The 15,312-nt window shown below is 47.1% G+C and overlaps 1 protein-coding gene across 5 annotated transcripts in view; it reads right to left on the minus strand.

Moving 5' to 3' along the window:
• The window catches only part of LOC124020897 (RNA-binding motif, single-stranded-interacting protein 3-like), a 152,795-nt gene extending 145,844 nt beyond the window's left edge, over positions 1-6,951 (minus strand). For 2 of the 5 annotated variants that reach the window (XM_046336198.1, XM_046336194.1), the window contains exon 1: positions 6,727-6,948. In XM_046336198.1, the coding sequence (XP_046192154.1) occupies positions 6,727-6,875 (149 nt within the window). In that variant the 5' untranslated portion in view covers positions 6,876-6,948. Of the gene's footprint in view, positions 1-6,726 lie in introns of all 5 variants that reach the window. The other 3 variants (XM_046336195.1, XM_046336197.1, XM_046336196.1) reach the window with 3 other exon arrangements.
• Between the last annotated feature and the right edge of the window lie 8,361 nt (positions 6,952-15,312).

The following is a 15,312-nucleotide window of genomic DNA, read 5'->3' on the forward strand; positions in this document are numbered from 1 at the left end:
CACAGAGCACACTACCCACATGGCTTCACAGAGCATACTACCCACTCAGTATGAATTATAACATGGCTTTACAGAGCATACTACCCACATGGCTTCACACAGCCTACGACCCACTCAGTATGAATTATAACATGGCTTCACAGAGCACACTACCCACATGGCTTCACAGAGCACACTACCCACATGGCTTCACAGAGCATACTACCCACATGGCTTCACAGAGCACACTACCCACATGGCTTCACAAATCAAATCAAATCAAATCAAATTTATTTATATAGCCCTTCGTACATCAGCTGATATCTCAAAGTGCTGTACAGAAACCCAGCCTAAAACCCCAAACAGCAAACAATGCAGGTGTAAAAGCACGGTGGCTAGGAAAAACTCCCTAGAAAGGCCAAAACCTAGGAAGAAACCTAGAGAGGAACCGGGCTATGTGGGGTGGCCAGTCCTCTTCTGGCTGTGCCGGGTAGAGATTATAACAGAAAATGACCAAGATGTTCAAATGTTCATAAATGACCAGCATGGTCAAATAATAATAAGGCAGAACAGTTGAAACTGGAGCAGCAGCACAGTCAGGTGGACTGGGGACAGCAAGGAGCCATCATGTCAGGTAGTCCTGGGGCACGGTCCTAGGGCTCAGGTCCTCCGAGAGAGAGAAAGAAAGAGAGAATTAGAGAGAGCATATGTGGGGTGGCCAGTCCTCTTCTGGCTGTGCCGGGTGGAGATTATAACAGAACGTGGCCAAGATGTTCAAATGTTCATAAATGACCAGCATGGTTGAATAATAGTAAGGCAGAACAGTTGAAACTGGAGCAGGAGCATGGCCAGGTGGACTGGGGACAGCAAGGAGTCCTCATGTCAGGTAGTCCTGGGACATGGTCCTAGGGCCCAGGCCAGTTGAAACTGGAGCAGCAGCATGGCCAGGTGGACTGGGGACAGCAAGGAGTCATCATGTCAGGTAGTCCTGGGGCATGGTTCTAGGGCTCAGGTCCTCCGAGAGAGAGAAAGAAGGAGAGAAGGAGAGAATTAGAGAACGCACACTTAGATTTACACAGGACACCGAATAGGACAGGAGAAGTACTCCAGATAAACAAACTGACCCTAGCCCCCCGACACATAAACTACTGCAGCATAAATACTGGAGGCTGAGACAGGAGGGGTCAGGAGACACTGTGGCCCCATCCGAGGACACCCCGGACAGGGCCAAACAGGAAGGATATAACCCCACCCACTTTGCCAAAGCACAGCCCCCACACCACTAGAGGGAAATCTACAACCACCAACTTACCATCCTGAGACAAGGCCGAGTATAGCCCACAAAGATCTCCGACACGGTACAACCCAAAGGGGGGGAAACCCAGACAGGCCGACCACAACAGTGAATCAACCCACCCAGGTGACGCACCCCCCCAGGGACGGCACGAGAGAGCCCCAGCAAGCCAGTGACTCAGCCCCGTAACAGGGTTAGAGGCAGAGAATCCCAGTGGAAAAAGGGGAACCGGCCAGGCAGAGACAGCAAGGGCGGTTCGTTGCTCCAGAGCCTTTCCGTTCACCTTCCCACTCCTGGGCCAGACTACACTCAATCATATGACCCACTGAAGAGATGAGTCTTCAGTAAAGACTTAAAGGTTGAGACCGAGTTTGCGTCTCTGACATGGGTAGGCAGACCGTTCCATAAAAATGGAGCTCTATAGGAGAAAGCCCTGCCTCCAGCTGTTTGCTTAGAAATTCTAGGGACAATTAGGAGGCCTGCGTCTTGTGACCGTAGCGTACGTATAGGTATGTACGGCAGGACCAAATCAGAGAGGTAGGTAGGAGCAAGCCCATGTAATGCTTTGTAGGTTAGCAGTAAAACCTTGAAATCAGCCCTTGCTTTGACAGGAAGCCAGTGTAGAGAGGCTAGCACTGGAGTAATATGATCAAATTTTTTGGTTCTAGTCAGGATTCTAGCAGCCGTATTTAGCACTAACTGAAGTTTATTTAGTGCTTTATCCGGGTAGCCGGAAAATAGAGCATTGCAGTAGTCTAACCTAGAAGTGACAAAAGCATGGATTAATTTTTCTGCATCATTTTTGGACAGAAAGTTTCTGATTTTTGCAATGTTACGTAGATGGAAAAAGCTGTCCTCGAAATGGTCTTGATATGTTCTTCAAAAGAGAGATCAGGGTCCAGAGTAACGCCGAGGTCCTTCACAGTTTTATTTGAGACGACTGTACAACCATTAAGATTAATTGTCAGATTCAACAGAAGATCTCTTTGTTTCTTGGGACCTAGAACAAGCATCTCTGTTTTGTCCGAGTTTAATAGTAGAAAGTTTGCAGCCATCCACTTCCTTATGTCTGAAACACATGCTTCTAGCGAGGGCAATTTTGGTGCTTCACCGTGTTTCATTGAAATGTACAGCTGTGTGTCATCCGCATAGCAGTGAAAGTTTACATTATGTTTTCGAATAACATCCCCAAGAGGTAAAATATATAGTGAAAACAATAGTGGTCCTAAAACAGAACCTTGAGGAACACCGAAATGTACAGTTGATTTGTCAGAGGACAAACCATTCACAGAGACAAACTGATATCTTTCCGACAGATAAGACCTAAACCAGGCCAGAACATGTCCGTGTAGACCAATTTGGGTTTCCAATCTCTCCAAAAGAATGTGGTGATCGATGGTATCAAAAGCAGCACTAAGGTCTAGGAGCACGAGGACAGATGCAGAGCCTCGGTCCGATGCCATCAAAATGTCATTTACCACCTTCACAAGTGCCGTCTCAGTGCTATGATGGGGTCTAAAACCAGACTGAAGCATTTCGTATACATTGTTTGTCTTCAGGAAGGCAGTGAGTTGCTGCGCAACAGCCTTCTCTAAAATCTTTGAGAGGAATGGAAGATTTGATATAGGCCGATAGTTTTTTATATTTTCTGGGTCAAGGTTTGGCTTTTTCAAGAGAGGCTTTATTACTGCCACTTTTAGTGAGTTTGGTACACATCCAGTGGATAGAGAGCCGTTTATTATGTTCAACATAGGAGGGCCAAGCACAGGAAGCAGCTCTTTCAGTAGTTTAGTTGGAATAGGGTCCAGTATACAGCTTGAAGGTTTAGAGGCCATGATTATTTTCATCATTGTGTCAAGAGATATAGTACTAAAACACTTGAGCGTCTCTCTTGATCCTAGGTCCTGGCAGAGTTGTGCAGACTCAGGACAACTGAGGTTTGGAGGAATACGCAGGTTTAAAGAGGAGTCCGTAATTTGCTTTCTAATAATCATAATCTTTTCCTCAAAGAAGTTCATGAATTTATCACTGCTAAAGTGCAAGTCATCCTCTCTTGGGGAATGCTGCTTTTTAGTTAGCTTTGCCACAGTATCAAAAAGGAATTTCGGATTGTTCTTATTTTCCTCAATTAAGTTAGAAAAATAGGACGATCGAGCAGCAGTAAGGGCTCTTCGGTACTGCACGGTACCATCCTTCCAAGCTAGTCGGAAGACTTCCAGTTTGGTGTGGCGCCATTTCCGTTCCAATTTTCTGGAAGCTTGCTTCAGAGCTCGGGTATTTTCTGTGTACCATGGAGCTAGTTTCTTATGAGACATTTTTTTAGTTTTTAGGGGTGCAACTGCATCTAGGGTATTGCGCAAGGTTAAATTGAGATCCTCAGTTAGGTGGTTAACGGATTTTTGTCCTCTGGCGTCCTTGGGTAGGCAGAGGGAGTCTGGAAGGGCATCAAGGAATCTTTGTGTTGTCTGTGAATTTATAGCACGACTTTTGATGTTCCTTGGTTGGGGTCTGAGCAGATTATTTGTTGCAATTGCAAACGTAATAAAATGGTGGTCTGATAGTCCAGGATTATGAGGAAAAACATTAAGATCCACAACATTTATTCCATGGGACAAAACTAGGTCCAGCGTATGACTGTGAGAGTGAGTGGGTCCAGAGACATGTTGGACAAAACCCACTGAGTCGATGATGGCTCCAAAAGCCTTTTGGAGTGGGTCTGTGGACTTTTCCATGTGAATATTAAAGTCACCAAAGATTAGAATATTATCTGCAATGACTACAAGGTCTGATAGGAATTCAGGGAACTCAGTGAGAAACGCTGTATATGGCCCAGGAGGCCTGTAAACAGTAGCTATAAAAAGTGATTGAGTAGGCTGCATAGATTTCATGACTAGAAGCTCAAAAGACGAAAACGTCATTTTCTTTTTGTAAATTGAAATTTGCTATCGTAAATGTTAGCAACACCTCCGCCTTTGCGGGATGCACGGGGATATGGTCACTAGTGTAGCCAGGAGGTGAGGCCTCATTTAACACAGTAAATTCATCAGGCTTAAGCCATGTTTCAGTCAGGCCAATCACATCAAGATTATGATCAGTGATTAGTTCATTGACTATAATTGCCTTTGAAGTAAGGGATCTAACATTAAGTAGCCCTATTTTGAGATGTGAGGTATCATGATCTCTTTCAGTAATGACAGGAATGGAGGTGGTCTTTATCCTAGTGAGATTGCTAAGGCGAACACCGCCATGTTTAGTTTTGCCCAACCCAGGTCGAGGCACAGACACGGTCTCAATGGTGATAGCTAAGCTGACTACACTAACTATGCTAGTGGCAGACTCCACTATGCTGGCAGGCTGGCTAATAGCCTGCTGCCTGGCCTGCACCCTATTTCATTGTGGAGCTAGAGGAGTTAGAGCCCTGTCTATGTTGGCAGATAAGATGAGAGCACCCCTCCAGCTAGGATGGAGTCCGTCACTCCTCAGCAGGTCAGGCTTGGTCCTGTTTGTGGGCGAGTCCCAGAAAGAGGGCCAATTATCTACAAATTCTATCTTTTGGGAGGGGCAGAAAACAGTTTTCAACCAGCGATTGAGTTGTGAGACTCTGCTGTAGAGCTCATCACTCCCCCTAACTGGGAGGGGGCCAGAGACAATTACTCGATGCCGACACATCTTTCTAGCTGATATGCACGCAGAAGCTATGTTGCGCTTGGTGATCTCTGACTGTTTCATCCTAACATCGTTGGTGCCGACGTGGATAACAATATCTCTATACTCTCTACACTCGCCAGTTTTAGCTTTAGCCAGCACCATCTTCAGATTAGCCTTAACGTCGGTAGCCCTGCCCCGGGTAAACAGTGTATGATCGCTGGATGATTCGCTTTAAGTCTAATACTGCGGGTAATGGAGTCGCCAATGACTAGAGTTTTCAATTTGTCAGAGCTAATGGTGGGAAGCTTCGGCGTCTCAGACCCCGTAACGGGAGGAGTAGAGACCAGAGAAGACTCGGCCTCTGACACCGACCCGCTGCTTAATGGGGAGAACCGGTTGAAAGTTTCTGTCTGCTGAATGAGCGACACCGGTTGAGCGTTCCTACAGCATTTCCTACCAGAAACCGTGAGAAAGTTGTCCGGCTGCGGGGACTGTGCCAGGGGATTTATACTACTATCTGTACTTACTGGTGGCACAGACGCTGTTTCATCCTTTCCTACACTGAAATTACCCTTGCCTAACACAGCCTACGACCCACTCAGTATAAATTATAACATGGCTTCACAGAGCATACTACCCACATGGCTTCACAGAGCACACTACCCACATGGCTTCACAGAGCCTACGACCCACATGGCTTCACAGAGCCTACTACCCACTCAGTATGAATTATAACATGGCTTCACAGAGCCTACTACCCACATGGCTTCACAGAGCCTACTACCCACTCAGTATAAACCATAACATGGCTTCACAGAGCATACTACCCACATGGCTTCACAGATCCTACTACCCACTCAGTATAAACCATAACATGGCTTCACAGAGCATACTACCCACTCAGTATAAACCATAACATGGCTTCACAGAGCATACTACCCACTCAGTATTATCCATAACATGGCTTCACAGAGCATACTACCCACTCAGTATAAACCATAACATGGCTTCACAGAGCCTACGACCGGTGCTGTCCCGGGTAAGGGGCAGTCGTTTGGTGCTGTCTCGGGTAAGGGGCAGTAGCTTGGTGCTTTCCCGGATAAGGGGCAGTAGCTGGTGCTTTCCCGGTTAAGGGGGTGTTAGCTCTTCGGCTGCATCAGGTTCACAACTGCCAGTGTCCATGCTAGCTGGGCTAACAACAAATGTCGAATTACTGATGCCAGCATTGGATGTGCTCGCGGAAGCAGAAATGACTTAAATGTAATGTAAATGTAACTTGTGTGGTCGACAGGTGCAGGTGTAGTACTGCTGGTAGTAGCAGTATGATGTCCTACTAGTAGTAGCAGTATAATGTCCTACTAGTAGTAGCAGTATAATGTCCTAGCAGAGAATAACGGTTAATGTGATTGGATGTTCATTATTTGACTAGGCCACCTGTATTTGATATTTTGATGTTTTTTCGCTGAACACTAGATGGTTGAATTGTATTTTTGGCAGTGAAACAAGGCTACTCCGGCGAGGAGAAAAACCCAAACGTAAAGCCCCGTTGGAAAATATAAATGGACTGTTTTTTGATATATATATGTTTAAATACATTTTTTTTGGCATAACCCCGACTGCATTGCGCATACCCCTGCCTACCCCAGTTTGGGAACACCTTCATCTACACTGATTGATGTGGAATTAAGAGGTGACATCAATAAGCGATCATAGCTCTCACCTGGATTCACGTGTTTAGTCCAGTCAGTGGTGATAGTAAAGTAATGATATATCCAGTTCACTAATAGAGTGAAATCTCCACTTACGGTTGACATAGTTTGATGAGGTCCTGGTCACTGGTCCCAGAGGGCAGTCCTCTGATGTACAGGTTAGTTTGACTGAGCTGCTCCATACTACAGCCTCCTCCTCCTCCTCTGTGGTGACTGTTGTTAGGGATGGGACTGGGAGGGACCATGGTGGAAGGGGGAGGGGCATAGGACTGCTAAGAGAGAGAGACAGAGACATAGAGCGAGAGACAGAAAGAGAGAGACAGAGAGACAGAGAGAGACAGAGAGAGACAGAGAGAGACAGAGAGATAGAGAGACAGAGAGAGAGAGAGACAGAGAGAGACAGAGAGAGAGAGAGAGAGAGAGACAGAGAGACAGAGAGAGACAGAGAGACAGAGAGAGAGAGACAGAGAGAGAGAGAGAGAGAGAGAGAGAGAGAGAGAGAGAGAGAGAGAGAGAGGAGAGACAGAGAGAGAGAGGGGAGAGAGAGAAAGAGAGAGAGAGAGAGAGAGAGAGAGAGAGAGAGAGAGAGAGAGAGAGAGAGAGAGAGAGAGAGAGAGAGAGAGAGAGATGGTGATTACAACTACAGAATAATACACAGCAGCATATAACAGGGGCAGCAGGCAGCGTAGTGGTTAGAGCGTTGGGCCAGTAACCAAAAGGTCACTGCAGTCCTCCAAACGCCGGCTTCGAGGGCATTACCAACATGTTCAAATAATAATTATATTCAAATAATAATATTCAAATAATAATTATTGACATATTTTTATTAAAACCGTTCTTTTAATGAATTTTGTCTTACTATTTCATCAATATAGTCCCGACACAAATCTACGGTTGCTACCCAAGCCGGTTGCTCGTTCAGTCTATTGGTTCGGTTACTAGAGACGCGACCCAGTCATTCGTTCTATTGGTTCGGTTACTAGAGATGCGACCCAGTCATTCGTTCTATTGGTTCGGTTACTAGAGACGCGACCCAGTCATTCGTTCTATTGGTTCGGTTACTAGAGACGCGACCCAGTCATTCGTTCTATTGGTTCGGTTACTAGAGACGCGACCCAGTCATTCGTTCTATTGGTTCGGTTACTAGAGACGCGACCCAGTCATTCGTTCTATTGGTTCGGTTACTAGAGACGCGACCCAGTCATTCGTTCTATTGGTTCGGTTACTAGAGACGCGACCCAGTCATTCGTTCTATTGGTTCGGTTACTAGAGACGCGACCCAGTCATTCGTTCTATTGGTTCCGGTTACTAGAGATGCGACCCAGTCATTCGTTCTATTGGTTCCGGTTACTAGAGATGCGACCCAGTCATTCGTTCTATTGGTTCCGGTTACTAGAGATGCGACCCAGTCATTCGTTCTATTGGTTCAGTTACTAGAGACGCGACCCAGTCGTTCGTTCTATTGGTTCCGGTTACTAGAGACGCGACCCAGTCGTTCGTTCTATTGGTTCAGTTACTAGAGATGCGACCCAGTCATTCGTTCTATTGGTTCAGTTACTAGAGGTTCAGTCGTTCGTTCTATTGGTTCCGGTTACTAGAGACGCGACCAAGTTGTTCCTTCTTCATGTTCCATTGCCGTACTGGTTAGCAAAGTTCTTATCCCTTGCTAGCTAGCCAACTACGGCTGACTTACAGTCAGGTCAAACAGCGCTGTCAGAATAACAGCAGAATAGCCACATTTGCGTTAGTTTCAGCTGTTTTCTAGTAACACTTATGTGGAAACATCCATAACAATGAGCTAACGAGGTGTGATTTCACCTGTCGTAGAAAATGTGCCTTCTCATCGGGACACGGTTGTTTAATAGGAGCTAGACAACAACACGGCTCACACAATCACTTCAAACTGAACCTGGAAAGACTGCAAAACCAGCTGCACTTCGTTTCGTTTGACCTTTTGTCTCTTCCAAATTGACATTTCATTGTATATATATCCACGTTCATTACTATGGAGATAGAATCTGAATATTTAAACAATGTGGTAAAATGTCTGGGAGACAGACAGCAAGGTTTATACAAATATCCACTGTTGAAAACAAAATGTTAGTCTAAAAAGAAATGTGAGATAATGTCTAGATTATTTTTATAGTGGAGATCAATGTTTATAAATTGCCTGGCTGGGCTGATGAGACAGTGGATTGCAGCAGTCAGATGGAACAAAGTAAACAGGCATTATAACATCATAGATTTTAAGGGTGGTAACTTATGGAATAGACACTGGCTGGAATGCGGTTTTAACCAATCAGCATTCAGCATTAGACCCATCCGTTGTATGAATGAGGGAAATTACAATGAAGATATTCTGATGTTCTATTGTTATAGGACACCGTCTATCATTGAGATACTCCTGATTACTCCAGGAACTATCCATGACAATACACTTACTGACTCTCAGAGACAGAGTGGTTATAGAGGGGAGCACTACACTGACTCTCAGAGACAGAGTGGTTATAGAGGGGAGCACTACACTGACTCTCAGAGACAGAGTGGTTATAGAGGGGAGCACTACACTGACTCTCAGAGACAGAGTGGTTATAGAGGGGAGCACTACACTGACTCTCAGAGACAGAGTGGTTATAGAGGGGAGCACTACACTGACTCTCAGAGACAGAGTGGTTATAGAGGGGAGCACTACACTGACTCCCTCTCAGAGACAGAGTGGTTATAGAGGGGAGCACTACACTGACTCTCAGAGACAGAGTGGTTATAGAGGGGAGCACTACACTGACTCCCTCTCAGAGACAGAGTGGTTATAGAGGGGAGCACTACACTGACTCCCTCTCAGAGACAGAGTGGTTATAGAGGGGAGCACTACACTGACTCTCAGAGACAGAGTGGTTATAGAGGGGAGCACTACACTGACTCTCAGAGACAGAGTGGTTATAGAGGGGTGCACTACACTGACTCCCTCTCAGAGACAGAGTGGTTATAGAGGGGAGCACTACACTGACTCCCTCTCAGAGACAGAGTGGTTATACAGGGTGTGTGTGTGTGTGTGTGTGTGTGTGTGTGTGTGTGTGTGTGTGTGTGTGTGTGTGTGTGTGTGTGTGTGTGTGTGTGTGTGTGTGTGTGTGTGTGTGTGTGTGTGTGTGTGTGTGTGTGTGTGTGTGTGTGTGTGTGTGTGTGTGATAATGGACTAGTTGTCACCACTCTCTGCAGAGAGGCTGAGCCCTGATATTAATTTATTGCCTGTACTTACCCAACCGTACAATTACTGTCCCAGACAGAGCAAACACACACACACACACTCGCCAGTGTGCCTGAGGCTTCGATGGTAGTACTATAACAGAATGGATTAAGTTCTCAGCAGTACGACCCAGAACAGTAAGAGCAGAGACTGAACAACATTCCATCCCCTCTAACAAATATGTCCTCAATGAGCAATAACAGGGGAGGATATAGCATGGAGGGGTAACAGGGGAGGATATAGTATGGAGGGGTAACAGGGGAGGATATAGTATGGAGGGGTAACAGGGGAGGATATAGTATGGAGGGGTAACAGGATATAGTATGGAGGGGTAACAGGGGAGGATATAGTATGGAGGGGTAACAGGATATAGTATGGAGGGGTAACAGGGGAGGATATAGTATGGAGTGGTAACAGGGGAGGATATAGTATGGAGGGGTAACAGGATATAGTATGGAGGGGTAACAGGGGAGGATATAGTATGGAGGGGTAACAGGGGTGGATATAGTATGGAGGGGTAACAGGAGGATATAGTATGGAGGGGTAACAGGGGAGGATATAGTATGGAGGGGTAACAGGGGAGGATATAGTATGGAGGGTAACAGGGGAGGATATAGTATGGAGGGGTAACAGGGGAGGATATAGTATGGAGGGGTTACAGGGGAGGATATAGTATTGAGGGGTAACAGGGGAGGATATAGTATGGAGGGGTAACAGGGGAGGATATAGTATGGAGGGGTAACAGGGGAGGATATAGTATGGAGGGGTAACAGGGGAGGATATAGTATGGAGGGGTAACAGGGGAGGATATAGTATGGAGGGGTAACAGGGGAGGATATAGTATGGAGGGGTAACAGGATATAGTATGGAGGGGTAACAGGGGAGGATATAGTATGGAGGGGTAACAGGGGAGGATATAGTATGGAGGGGTAACAGGATATAGTATGGAGGGGTAACAGGGGAGGATATAGTATGGAGGGGTAACAGGGGAGGATATAGTATGGAGGGGTAACAGGGGAGGATATAGTATGGAGGGGTAACAGGATATAGCATGGAGGGGTAACAGGATATAGTATGGAGGGGTGACAGGATATAGTAAGGAGGGGTAACAGGATATAGTATGGAGGGGTAACAGGATATAGTATGGAGGGGTAACAGGATATAGTATGGAGGGGTAACAGGATATAGTATGGAGGGGTAACAGGGGAGGATATAGTATGGAGGGGTAACAGGATATAGTATGGAGGGGTAACAGGATATAGTATGGAGGGGTAACAGGGGAGGATATAGTATGGAGGGGTAACAGGGGAGGATATAGTATGGAGGGGTAACAGGATATAGTATGGAGGGGTAACAGGATATAGTATGGAGGGGTAACAGGGGAGGATATAGTATGGAGGGGTAACAGGATATAGTATGGAGGGGTAACAGGGGAGGATATAGTATAGAGGGGTAACAGGATATAGTATGGAGGGGTAACAGGGGAGGATATAGTATGGAGGGGTAACAGGGGAGGATATAGTATGGAGGGGTAACAGGGGAGGATATAGTATGGAGGGGTAACAGGGGAGGATATAGTATGGAGGGGTAACAGGATATAGTATGGAGGGGTAACAGGATATAGTATGGAGGGTAACAGGATATAGTATGGAGGGGTAACAGGGAGGATATAGCATGGAGGGGTAACAGGGGAGGATATAGTATGGAGGGGTAACAGGGGAGGATATAGTATGGAGGGGTAACAGGATATAGTATGGAGGGTAACAGGATATAGTATGGAGGGGTAACAGGATATAGTATGGAGGGGTAACAGGATATAGCATGGAGGGGTAACAGGGGAGGATATAGTATGGAGGGGTAACAGGATATAGTATGGAGGGGTAACAGGATATAGTATGGAGGGGTAACAGGATATAGTATGGAGGGTAACAGGGGAGGATATAGTATGAAGGGGTAACAGGATATAGTATGGAGGGTAACAGGGGAGGATATAGTATGGAGGGTAACAGGGGAGGATATAGTATGGAGGGGTAACAGGGGAGGATATAGTATGGAGGGGTAACAGGGAGGATATAGTATGGAGGGGTAACAGGGGGGGGAGGATATAGTATGTATGGGGGTAACAGGGGAGGATATAGTATGGAGGGGTAACAGGGGAGGATATAGTATGGAGGGGTAACAGGGAGGATATAGTATGGAGGGGTAACAGGGGAGGATATAGCATGGAGGGGTAACAGGGGAGGATATAGTATGGAGGGGTAACAGGATATAGTATGGAGGGGTAACAGGAGGATATAGTATGGAGGGTAACAGGATATAGTATGGAGGGGTTACAGGGAGGATATAGTATGGAGGGGTAACAGGATATAGTATGGAGGGGTAACAGGATATAGTATGGAGGGGTAACAGGGGAGGATATAGTATGGAGGGGTAACAGGGGATGATATAGTATGGAGGGGTAACAGGATATAGTATGGAGGGGTAACAGGGGAGGATATAGTATGGAGGGGTAACAGGGGAGGATATAGTATGGAGGGGTAACAGGGGAGGATATAGTATGGAGGGGTAACAGGGGATTTGTACCTTGTCAGCTCGGGGGATTGAACTTGCAACCTTTCGGTTACTAGTCCAACGCTCTACCCACTAGGCTACCCTGCCAACTGAGCCACACAGGTCACTTGTTTGTTGACAGTCACCTCCCCTCCTCAACTGCCCTGCCCTGCCCTCCCCTCCCCCTCCACTCCTCCCCAACTCCCATCCTCTCCTCCCCAACTCCCACCCTCTCCTCCCCAACTCCCATCCTCCCCAACTCCCACCCTCTCCTCCCCAACTCCCATCCTCCTCTCCCCAACTCTCCTCCCCAACTCCCATCATCTCCTCTCCAACTCCCCAACTCACATCCTCATCTCCCCATCCCCTCCTCCTCCCCAACTCCCAACACCTCCCCCTCACCCCACCATAAGACTCGTTCAACATGTTCCAGCATCGTCTTCCCTACGATTCCAAAGAGGTTAGTTAAAGTACACCGTTGAACTTGGGGGAAACTGCAACAATGTGAAAGATGAAACAACAGCATCCACAACAATAACAGGATGCAAAGCTGCAGTGTGTTTGACTGATGGAGACGTCTGTTCATGTTGAAGTTCTCTGTCTCTACCTTCTCCTCTCCTTACCCCAAGACAGACAGGCAGGCAGGCAAACAGGCAGACAGGCAGGCAGACAGACAGACAGACAGACAGACAGACAGACAGACAGACAGACTGTCATGTTTTGTCATTTATTATCATGTCTTGTCCCTGTGCTTCCCATTCTATTCGTTTCCCTCTGCTGGTCTTATTAGGTTCTTTCCCTCTTTCTATCCCTCTCTCTCCCCCTCCCTCTCTCACTCTCTCGCTCTCTCTTCTCTCTATCGTTCCGTTCCTGCTCCCAGCTGTTCCTATTCCCCTAATCATCATTTAGTCTTCCCACACCTGTTCCCGATCCTTTTCCCTGATTAGAGTCCCTATTTCTCTCCTTGTTTCCCGTACCTGCCCTGTCGGATCCTCATGTATAATTCACCGTGCTGTGTCTATGTTTTGCCCTGTCGTGTCGTGTTTTCCTCAGATGCTGCGTGGTGAGCAGGTGTCTGAGTCTGCTAGGTTCAAGTGCCTTCCCGAGGCAACCTGCAGTTCTCGATCAAGTCTCCAGTCTGTTCTTGTCTTTACGTGTAGTATTATGCTTTTTGTTTTGTAAAGTTTATTCTGGATTAAATACTCTGTTTTCGCCAAGTCGCTTTTGGGTCCTCATTCACCAGCATGACAGAAGGATCCGACCGAGGAATGGACCCAGCGACTACAGACGCTCGTAACACTGCCGTCGAGATCCAAGGAGCCATGCTCGGCAGACACGAGCAGGAATTGTCTGCTGCTCGCCATGCCGTGGAGAACCTGGCCGCTCAGGTTTCCGACCTCTCTGGACAGTTCCAGAGTCTTTGTCTCGTGCCACCTGTTACTTCCTGGCCTGCCGAGCCTCCAGAACCTAGGGTTAATAACCCACCTTGCTACTCCGGGCAACCCACTGAGTGCCGCTCCTTTCTCACCCAGTGTGAGATTGTGTTCTCTCTCCAACCCAACACATACTCTAGAGAGAGAGCTCGGGTTGCTTACGTCATTTCACTCCTTACTGGCCGGGCCCGAGAGTGGGGCACAGCTATCTGGGAGGCAAGGGCTGATTGTTCTAACAATTACCAGAACTTTAAAGAGGAGATGATTCGGGTTTTTGACCGTTCAGTTTTTGGTGGGGAGGCTTCTAGGTCCTGGCTTCCCTATGCCAAGGTGATCGATCCATAACGGATTACTCTATAGAGTTTCGTACTCTTGCTGCCTCTAGTGACTGGAACGAGCCGGGCGCTGCTCGCTCGTTTTCTGGAGGGACTCCACACAGTGGTCAAAGATGAGATTCTCTCTCGGGAGGTTCCTTCCTGTGTGGACTCTTTGATTGCTCTCGCCATCCGCATAGAACGACGGGTAGATCTTCGTCACCAGGCTCGTGGAAGAGAGCTCGCATCAACGGTGTTTCCCTGCTCCGCATCGCAACCATCTCCCTCCTCTGGCTCTGAGACTGAGCCCATGCAGCTGGGAGGGATTCGCATCTCGACTAAGGAGAGGGAACGGAGGATCACCAACCGCCTGTGCCTCTATTGCGGATTTGATGGACATTTTGTTAATTCATGTCCAGTAAGAGGCCAGAGCCCATCAGTAAGCGGAGGGCTACTGGTGAGCGCTACTACTCAGGTCTCTTCATCTAGATCTTGTACTACTATGTCGGTCCATCTACGCTGGACCGGTTCGGTGCTACATGCAGTGCCTTGATTGACTCTGGGGCTGAGGGTTGTTTCATGGACGAAGCATGGGTTCGGAAACATAACATTCCTTTCAGACAGTTAGACAAGCCTACGCCCATGTTTGCCTTAGATGGTAGTCATCTTCCCAGTATCAAATTTGAGACACTACCTTTAACTCTCACAGTATCTGGTAACCACAGTGAGACTATTTCTTTTGATTTTCATTCACCTTTCACACCTGTTGTTTTGGGTCATCCCTGGCTAGTATGTCATAATCCTTCTATTAATTGGTCTTGTAATTCTATCCTATCCTGGAACGTATCTTGTCATGTGAAGTGCTTAATGTCTGCCATCCCTCCCATTTCTTCTGTCCCCACTTCTCAGGAGGAACCTGGCGATTTGACAGGAGTGCCGGAGGAATATCATGATCTGCGCACGGTCTTCAGTCGGTCCAGGCCAACTCCCTTCCTCCTCACCGGTCGTATGATTGTAGTATTGATCTCCTTCCGGGGACCACTCCTCCTCGGGGTAGACTATACTCTCTGTCGGCTCCCGAACGTAAGGCTCTCAAGGATTATTAGATTCATGTTCAGCACGTTCGACGTGTTCTACAGCG

The sequence above is a fragment of the Oncorhynchus gorbuscha genome, unplaced genomic scaffold (assembly GCF_021184085.1).
Source record: "Oncorhynchus gorbuscha isolate QuinsamMale2020 ecotype Even-year unplaced genomic scaffold, OgorEven_v1.0 Un_scaffold_974, whole genome shotgun sequence".
NCBI classification, from domain to species: Eukaryota; Metazoa; Chordata; class Actinopteri; order Salmoniformes; family Salmonidae; genus Oncorhynchus; species Oncorhynchus gorbuscha.